Genomic DNA, 10,235 nt, shown 5'->3' on the forward strand with positions numbered 1-10,235 from the left:
TCCTCTTTTTAATTCAAAGAAATTATAATTAAGTACAAAAAAGCAATTTTTTTTCATATTCTTATTGTTCAGAACATTTTGGGAGATCTTTTTTTTCAAAACATAAAATTCAATGTGCTGCGTTGCTTTTTTAAAGTACAGGACTTTTTAAAACCAGAAAAAGTAACAAAAGTAATTCAAGAACTTTTAAAAGAACTTGTTCTCTTTACAATATATTCATAAGAAAACTGGAGAAGCTGAAAAATGTGCTAGCTACTGAGTGTATTGCCTGCCACGTTGGAAACAGCTCCACAGATAGCAGAATCAGACTTGGGATTGAAACAGACCTTTGCTCTATTTTCTTTGCTTATTTGGCCCTCGGGGAATCAGCTGCTATTTAGAACCAAGGCTTTAAATCAGATCAGAAATAGTTGAAATAATTCATAGTGGTTTGCTCTGTCCCAAACTAAACCAAGCCCAGAAAATAATTTTATTCTGAACTGTAAAATAAAGCAAGGTTTAATGGAAAATATCCAAATACCTAATGAATTAGCATCCAAATAGAGCTCCCTTGAGGTCAGCTAGTCCAACACCCCAGTGATGCTTCATTCTTCCATTCTTTCTCTACAGTCACAACCATTCATAAACACATTTATGCTTATAGACATGTAAACATATATATTTATACATATATACATTCATATATTCAGTGCATGTGTATTCTCATATGTATAAATACATACAGATACGTATATAATGCGTATACACCAATGCAGGTTGTCATCCAGTGTCTACTTAAATACTCGCAGGGACTGGCAGGAAACTCCACTTTTCCCATAATGGTCACATGCAGAAGGGGGATTTGATTAATACTAGATATTGTTTTTGTTACTGTTTTAAATTCTTTCACTAAGTGGCTACCTCATTACTCAGCTCCCTCCCACTTTCCTATGACTATATTGATAAAGAAACTAAATGACTTTAGAATTTTCCTGATTTATCATTTGCTGATTTGATCAAGAACTCTTCTCTTTAAAAGAATTTAATGAAAGTATCAAAAAATTAATTTAACTGAACCAAGATTTCATTTGATTTCAATTTCTCTATCTGTAAAATACTATTCATAGGATACATGTATCTATGTGAAAGCCATACATTTTAAGATAAAGGCAAAGTTGTGTGTCAGGAGTGAGCAACATCAAGTTTATATTTATCCTGTAACGGCAGCTCCTAGATTTCTGTCATATCTATGATCTCTCTTATTTATATTTCTCTGGCATAATGACTAGTGCCTATTTTAGGTTAAATTTGATTTCTTATAGACTGAAATTTCCCCCAAATGCCTGAAGTCCAGTGGTAAATTGAAATGATCCTTGATGTTTGTTTGCACCATGTCCTTGTGTACACTTTTGGCATGTCCGTGCATAACAATGGGAAAGGACGATTAGCAAATAGACTGTATTTCTTAACCCTTGTACTTCTGATATCGAACTAGCTCTAAAGTTATTTATTCAGCTTTACTGATAAAGTCTTAGTAAATGGAAGCTATTTCTACAAATGTGTTTTCATTTAATAAAAGGAATTAAGGCTCAAAAATGGTTCTCAAATGGCAGATACCCACTGATCAAGGCAGAAGACTTTACTTATTTAAATTATTTAAATGGGTTTAAGACCACAAGTGTAGATACAAAACACAATTTAATGATTTTTAGATTGTTCTTTCCCGATTGCAGTCTTTGACTGTAACACCTATTTGAACATAATATGCAAATGGACTCTGATAAATTATCTTGATTCATAATTAATATATACCACTTTTCTACATCCTTCTTAATTGTGAGAATTTCTTAAACTAAACACACTGTGTATTTAAAAACATTAAAAACTAAAATGTATGATACACAAATTCATTTAATGTTCTTCCACTTCAAGATTCTTGGATATGTCTTTTTTCATTCTAAGCACTTACCTGGTTACCGTTTTAAGACCTCCTAATGGATGTCCTCTTTCAGCTTTTTTTACACTTTCTTTAAATCACTCAAGCATGTTTTGCCTTAAAATTCCACATAATCCCATTGTTATACAAGGATTCACATGATAATTTTTTACATATAGAACTGTAGTTGTATGCTAGAACCATACTATAAATTCTCAGAATAGCATTAGCGTAATTTGTCTTTCTGTGATCACTGACATTGAAAAGGATACTTATTACCATTTGTGAAATATGGTCAGGTCCACATGTTGAGACAGAAATTAATCACTCTCCCTTTAGAAGGGTCAAGTTTAGGGATTTTGGAGTACCAATTAGAAAAATGCTCTTTTATGGCATCTTAATATTCTAAGCAATTAAATGCACATTTAAAAACGTGCTCCTACTGCACTGTCACATCCAATCTAATGTGAATACGTGCTTATATATTCAGCCCAATTTCAATCTGAGTCAGGCCTGTTATCCACCTCCAGAAGGAAGCCCGCCAGAGATTTCCATGGAGGCAAGTGAGAACCGGTCTTATCCTTTCGGAAGAGAAACTCTCTGCAGAGCTACTACATTCTCTTGAAAGAGATCAGAAAATCTCCCAAGAGCTAAACAGAGGGCCTCAGTTTCCCCATAATGACATTTTGTTATATGTCTCCTAGGGACATGTGCATAGGAAAATATTGTATTTGGCAGCACATTTTGGTGTTTGGCAGTGAAGACAACGGTTGTTGCCCAAACTTGAACAGTGCAGAGAAAGTGTGAAGGAAAACCCTTTGTAACTGGGAAACACACATTATTCAGGCTCATGCAGAAGAGAAATCAAGCTCACAATGTTCATGAAATTATACTCATAGAAATTTTAATGTTTCCGTGATATGCCTGTGCAGTATTCTAAAATGTAACTATTCAAGTGGATCAACTCAGTGGCATTTTACTTCTCTCTCATTGAAATCGCATCTCTAATAATTGCAAGGGAAACCTAAAAGCTCCTTAGTATCCCCATCAATAAGGAGAATATGTGTAAGAAATACAAGCTCAGCTCATTCAGTCCCAATGTTTCTGTTTTTAGAAATTCTACATTCTCTAAACCTACAAAAGAGCGAAAGAATTAGGCAAAGATATCTCTCTGCATCTGAATCCAACTGCTTCAAAGCTGTGTAGAGCTCTGAAAAGTCAATGGAACTCTCTTACATGTTGTTGACAATATTGTTATTTTCTACTTTACTGTATGTCTAGATTCAGATGCCATTAGCCTTCCGACCAAAACCAAATCTCTTCACAGTTCCAGGAATTCTTTACTGGAGGAACTCTAACTACCAGTATCCTTGAAAAGTTAGAGAATAAGTAGATAGATAATGCCTATATTAACACTTCTTTTCCTCAGCTTAATAATGATGGCACAATTTGAACATCAGAATTGTGCTGAATCTGTGTAGTCCCAAAGCTGATGATTGCAGAAGTAAAGGAGAGTCTTTTGTTTACCTGGATCTTTTATGAGCTTCTCCTATAAAAAGTACCTAGAAATTAAGTAATAAAGTATTACTAAAACAAAAATAAAAAATATCAACCCAGGTGCAAAAGTTTAGTGTTAACTGATTATCCAACTTTAATCTTGACGTTGATACTTAATGTGTTTATGAAAATAAATTGGATATATATTGAAACTATTGGAAGAAAGGCTGAGGACTACATCTTTTGAGTAGGTTACAGACAGAACAGATAGCTTTGTGGACAAAGCTCTCAAAATTGTAATTTCTTACATTTGTGCAGAGCTTCATGGTTTACAAAGCACTTTTGCCAATGGTGAATCCTTCTCTCTTACTCATCAGATTTCAGGCCATAGATGGCTTTTGGTTCTCTGGACTGTAGCCTCTCAGAACCTGAGCATACCAATAGGCATGGGGAATGGGTTGGTCTGCCGGTCACTGAGGAGGTTTGGCCATGTGCATGTCTGCCCTGATGACTACCCTTGCTTCTGTAGGTGGGAGGCCACCCCGTGGACCGCGTGCTCCTCCTCGTGTGGGGGGGGCATCCAGAGCCGGGCAGTTTCCTGTGTGGAGGAGGACATCCAGGGGCATGTCACTTCAGTGGAAGAGTGGAAATGCATGTACACCCCTAAGATGCCCATCGTGCAGCCCTGCAACATTTTTGACTGCCCTAAATGGCTGGCACAGGAGTGGTCTCCGGTAACTGTGCCTTCTTTCTTTGTTCATTAGGAGAGTAAGGCCACTCTTCCCTCTCATCACCATGGCCCCACCGGGTACCCTGTGCAGCTCCACACTTCTCCTCTTGAGGTGTCTAGAAGCCTACCAGCTTAGCTCCTGGAGTAGGAATGCCCCAAATCCAGCATGACCAAAAGTAAATGATGTTTTTTTTAAATGTCTTTCTTCAAGTTACTTCCAGAAGCCCCTGTTGCCTCCCAGATAACGTTCCCTCAAATGGCAAAGGGAAACTAATGCCTTTCAAGAGTAATTGAGGCTGAATGACTCATCCTGGATCTGTGAAAGCTGCTTTGATGATAGAATTCAGTAGACCAGAAGTTTGATTTCACATTTTATTTATTATACTTTATATCCAAAAAGGGTCTAAGTAGATTAAAATTAATACTGTGAATATTATTTATTGGGGGGAAAAGGTGAGATGAAAATAGCACAAAAGTTAAAATTGGGATGAGATAGGACAATTAAAACAAAAATCTATAGACTTTAGGAAACCTGCTGTCATTAAACATAAAATGTTATCCTGGGATTCCTGGCTGCTAACAGAAAAATGGAAAGGGCAAAGGAAATAGAAAGATGAAATAAGCCATTGTATCCTCAGCCACAGAAATGACAAAAGCCTCTTCACTGAGCCCTTTGGCTTTGTGGCAGCAGATCAGGAGCTGTGACGTTTTCTGTATCTAGACACACGACCGACATGGAGAACCATTGGTGGTGCTGTCTGTATCTGCCATCTGGCCTTTGAATGAGTTCCTTGAAACCTTTTTTCCATCTCAATATAATCAACTGGATTGGCCACGCCACAATATAAATTAGCTATGACAGCAGTTTTAAATTTTTAAATATTCATGTGGGAGCATTTTCCATATTTTTGGACGCAGCAGTCATTAGCAAAGTAATAGAAAAATGTGATGTTGCAAATCAAAATTTAACACACTCTACAGTTTCTTTTCTCCTTTTTGGGGGTGGTTGGTTTGAGACTTTTTCCACAGTGGGTGCTTAAAGATTGCTGACTGATTGATCCAAAGATAAGGAACTGAAAGTGATTCCATTTTTAGCCAGCTTTGCCTCAAATAATCTAACAGAACAAAGATGCCAGAACTGGTAAGAAGTGGTATAAATTTACCAGGAGTCCTCACCTAAAAAGGAGTCCTTAGATTTAAAGTCTTGGGTGGGAAGTGAAAAAAAGTAAATGAGACTTTGCCTATGAGTCTTTCTCTTGCAATCTCTTTCCAGTGCACAGTGACGTGTGGCCAGGGCCTCAGGTACCGTGTGGTCCTCTGCATTGACCATCGAGGAATGCACACAGGAGGCTGTAGCCAGAAAACAAAGCCCCACATCAAAGAGGAATGCATCATACCCACTCCCTGCTATAAACCCAAAGGTAATTTGACAGGTGTTCTCCTACCAGTCTGTTCATTCTCATGTGTATGCAGGTGCTGTTTTAAACTCCTTGGAATATTTTTAAGTCTCCCAAGTATTCTTAGTACAAATTCTTTATAACTTAGACTCTAGTAAACGAACTTGATTTTTTAAAAATCTTTCCAATGGTTTTCATTACAAATTTTTAAGTACTACATATAGAAATCCATTTATATAACTATCTCCCAAGTCATAAAATTGTTCGAAGACCGTTGCTGAAAAATATCAGATATAACTACTGAAAGGGAGATCAGATATTATAGAAATAAATGCGTGATTTACTGTCCACATTTCTTGCCGTTGTAAGCAAGGAATGAATCCAAGTGCATCTACTTCCCTAAGCCTGAAATACACTGGGAAATCTGATACTTCAAACTGATGAAACAGAAAACTGTCACTTTTTATATTGAAAATTAAAACATTAATATGAGACTGAATTCCAGAACCATAATCTGAAATAAAACTTAAAATATATCATAATTTAATAGATATTACAAATAATTTATTAAAAAGGAACTTTAGAAAAGTTCTAGATAGTGAGCAAGATTTATTATAATTATACCTAGTCCCTCAGATTAGCATGAATACTAATCTGATTTCCGTGCAAGTAGTGTTACCTGTGTGAATGAAATCGAAAAATCCAAAGTCACAAACCATTCAGAAGTAAGGAATTCTTTATCGTAAACCTCCTCTAATTTTTAATCTTTAAATATGGTTCCCATTTCTTTCTTAAGCCATTTTATTTTGTTAAACCGTTAAATTTCTCTGAAAATCAGCCACAATGTAACTATATTATTATATTTTTATTTTATTATTATATTATTATTATACTATGAATTACCTTGTTGCAAGTGAATGATATCATAAATCTAAATTAATGATATAAAATAAAACCAAAGAACAAAAGCATACCAGAAATCCTGATTAATTTTAATAAATTTCTCTCTCTCTAAGCCTCAGTTTCCTCATCTGTAAAATGGGAATAATAATCGTATCTATCTCAAAGATCATGTGAGAGTTAAATAAGATATAATGTAAATAGTGTGGTTAGCCTAATACCTGGCATACAGTAAGTTCTGTTCAAATGTTACCTTTAACTCTTGACTATCATTATTATCCTCAAAGATAAGAGGAGGTCGCTACAGACACATCGGATAGGATTCAGTTCAAATCAGTAGTAAAGTATTGCGCTTCTACTATTAGTGCCAAACTGAATGCTTCGTCATTGAAAGACAGCTAACTCACGTCAGAGATGGCTTCACTGACCGAGTCATTTAATTGGAATAGATGGGGTAATTATAAAATGAAGTCTGTATAGATACTGTATTATTGTGTTTAAAACATTACCAAATCCATTTGGCATTAGCAGTTTTACATTTCTCACTTGCTTTGTTTTCTGACTATAAACAATTGCTGCACATAGAGGACGAGAAGTGGTGCCCCTGACTTAGAAAGGTGGATTATTTATTAGCTTTATCTTCACCAAGCCACTTCAGAGAAAGAAAAGTAATTTGTGGTTTACTATCAAGAATGAAATCTGGATTTTCACCGCTAAGAAGTGAGACTGGCTCTCTAAACATCATTAAAATACCATATAATTCTATGGGGTGTATATATATTGATATATTTCTTTCATCTTTACAATTATATGTTATAAAATGGTGATAGAGCTTTACTGACTCATAGTGTAAAGGCAAATATGCCTATAAATGACCCTAATAAATATATCAGAATGGGAATCTTGGCAGTTACTTCTGTAGGAGCAGTTATAACCTCCCTCTTGATTTTCCTCCTCCACATTTTTTTCCTCAGGAAGTAGTTAGGAAGCTTGTTCTGAATTATTTGGCCAAAGCTAGATAAATAGGTGAAACCAGTCAAATTATGGGTTTTGAACTCTAAGTTGTACATATTCCAGTTGAAGGTGAGCTTTGGGGTAGTATTGAATGAGTCAGATATCTAAAGCAATATTTCGTGAATTTCAGAGTGGCAGAGTTTCTTTTTGACAATGTGATCTAGATCACACTTAGACAAAAGGCAAAAAGAAGTTAAAATTTATAAAAATATTACAGTGTAACTGATTATACTTTGTGTTTGTTTTAAAAAGCAAATATTGCTCTATCTTTTCAACAGCAAATAGCGAAAAGATACTTTGATTCTTTATATGCATACTGAGCTAGTGCTCCTAGAGTTATGGTGACTTTCAGAATAAAAGGACTTTGCTTTGCTATTCAACATAGTAAAGAGGAAGCATACATACAGACGAGTATTATTAAACGTTTTTTAAATCTTCTTTTACTTTTCTGATATAACCATCATCAGAAGCAGCAATTTACCTAAAAACTTATTATTTGTGGTTGTCAACATAGTAACTTCTAGGCACAGTGCAAAACTAAGAATTAGTGAGGAAAAAAAGGAATTTCCCTGAAATTCCAGATTGATTCTAACCTCTTCTCTTTTATGTGCATGCACTAAATTCTCAGAGAAACTTCCAGTGGAGGCCAAGCTGCCTTGGTACAAACAAGCTCAGGAGCTAGAAGAAGGAGCTGCTGTGTCAGAAGAGCCCTCGTAAGTTTTAAAAGCACAAATTGTTCTACTTTTGAAGCTGATTGGTTTAAAGAAAGCAGTGCCTCACTGATTGTGCCTTTCTGGGTTCTGAACTAAGCGTAATCATCTTACCAAAGGTGAAATGAGGCTTTTGGGCACTCTAATTAGAGATTTATGAGTTTCAAAGTGTTTGTCAAAACTTATGATTGGTCTCCGAATACTTTTTAATTTTGCCTCAAGTAGGAAACTGAAGGCGTAGTGCTTGTCCTCTTCTCCAAAATCTGACCACCTCTTCTCTCTTGGCTGGGAACCAAAGGTGAGAAGGCCCAGGCTGCATCTGATGATGTAACATAGATTTGATGTGAAAGTCAGGGCAGCTTTTCACACTCCTTATCTCCCAGCTTTGCAATATAGCCATTCACAAAAATTAAAGGGTGGAAAACATGTCTGAAGGCAAAGGGAGTTTATTATTTTCTTTTCCCTTTCATGCTGGCATTGGTATCAGAGGGAGACCCAGGTTTTTGCCCCACTGGAGCAGGATTCCATGCCTGCTCAGTTTCATCAAGGCCAGATGCTTCAGAAGACGAAACCAAGAGAGACAAATTAGATTGATTGATTGATAAGCGTATATATTGATTTTACTAGAAAACTGATAGGCGTATCTGCTGCATCAATTTTACAAAAAAGAGAATGTACTTAATTGACAGATTTTTATCTTTGACCCAAGCAATTTCTCAGGTTGAAGGTTTTCTAGATTTATTCATTTATTAGAAGTGCTAGGCTCTTGTGTTATTTACTGGTACACAAGACATATTATACTCCCTCCAGAAGTTCACAGTATAGCATGGAGGATATGAAATGCTTTCCAAATTTAACCCATAGTTTAAATTTTACTAGACATATAAATTAGCAGGTAATCTAAATATTCAATGCAATTTAGAATTTTCTCAGGTTCATCCTGTTTGATTTGAAATCTGATGTGGTTTGCCAGAACACAGTTGTGTCCCTGAATCTCACTGTAAACCATAAGAGATGCAACAAGAAATCCAAAATATAGATTTGTACAATAACCAAAGGTCATTCGTTTGTAGGAAATTATATTGTCACTTGATTTCACAGAAAAATGGGACATACCTTAGGCAAAACATTTCTCACTTAAAAGGACAATTAAGCAAAACATAAATTATTTCTGTAAAGTTACTACAGGAATCTTTTATACTTGTTTGAGAAAATGCAACTAACCATTGCAGAACTTTGGAAGAAAGGCAGTGGTTTGAGATCACAATGCAACCTTCAAGTGAATAGATGAAGCTTATTTTGTCTTTCTCCTGCTAGTACCTGGTTTGACAGGCCTTCCTGTTGCTAAAGAGGAAGTAAGCAGTTCATTTTAAAAGGGCATTAATTCCTTAATCCACTAAGGTCCTATTTAAGACACAGAAAGATGCTATGTAATTGGAGCTGGTTACTCCTTTTATGTATTCTTGGGTTAAATATGCTGAAAATCAAATAAACTCTCTGCTCTCCTTGTACACTATATTTTGTCATTTGGTCTAAAGCATAACCCAATCTATAATATTGCATTCTGACTGATGTTAAATAATAACAAAGGTGAAGATAAATAAAAAATCATACATCAATAATGAAGTATCTTTTCCACTTTTAGATGCCTTTGAAATAAAAGCTGTCGGTAGAGTTTAATGCTTCTGCAGAAGCATTGCATAGTCCATGGTCAACCATATTTTCTAATTTTTTTTCTGCTAAAGGTCTGATTAAGATGCATTATGTTTAGCTTTAATCTTAATAAAATCCCTAAAGTAGTCAAACACATAGTTTTAGCCATTGAAACTATAGCCATATATGAGACTATTAAATTTTACTCTTAGTGTAATAGAATTGCCATCTTGGCATGATTAATCTGAATTGAAGTAGATTGTAATTGGAGTGGTGGTGCAGGGTAAAGGAAATGTATACTATTATTCTCAGAACGATAATTACTTTTATACCAAAATGAAATAAATGACAGCTGTAGAATAATGTAATGAAAGGTATATGGTTTCCACATTTTAATATACTTTACATGTTTAGTGCAC

At 35.3% G+C, this 10,235-nt stretch overlaps 1 protein-coding gene across 2 annotated transcripts in view; it reads left to right on the top strand.

Moving 5' to 3' along the window:
* LOC105826996 (ADAMTS-like protein 1) overlaps positions 1–8,331 on the top strand; it is a 198,865-nt gene extending 190,534 nt beyond the window's left edge. The window contains exons 11-13 of one of the 2 annotated variants that reach the window (XM_012665018.1): positions 3,942–4,146; positions 5,416–5,563; positions 8,082–8,331. In XM_012665018.1, coding sequence (XP_012520472.1) covers positions 3,942–4,146; positions 5,416–5,563; positions 8,082–8,170 — 442 coding nt within the window. In that variant the 3' untranslated portion in view covers positions 8,171–8,331. Of the gene's footprint in view, positions 1–3,941; positions 5,109–5,415; positions 5,564–8,081 lie in introns of those variants that run through there. The other variant, XM_012665019.1, reaches the window with a different exon arrangement.
* Positions 8,332–10,235: the final 1,904 nt, after the last annotated feature.

The sequence above is a fragment of the Propithecus coquereli genome, unplaced genomic scaffold, assembly GCF_000956105.1.
Source record: "Propithecus coquereli isolate 6110/MARCELLA unplaced genomic scaffold, Pcoq_1.0 Scaffold95, whole genome shotgun sequence".
Taxonomy (NCBI): domain Eukaryota; kingdom Metazoa; phylum Chordata; class Mammalia; order Primates; family Indriidae; genus Propithecus; species Propithecus coquereli.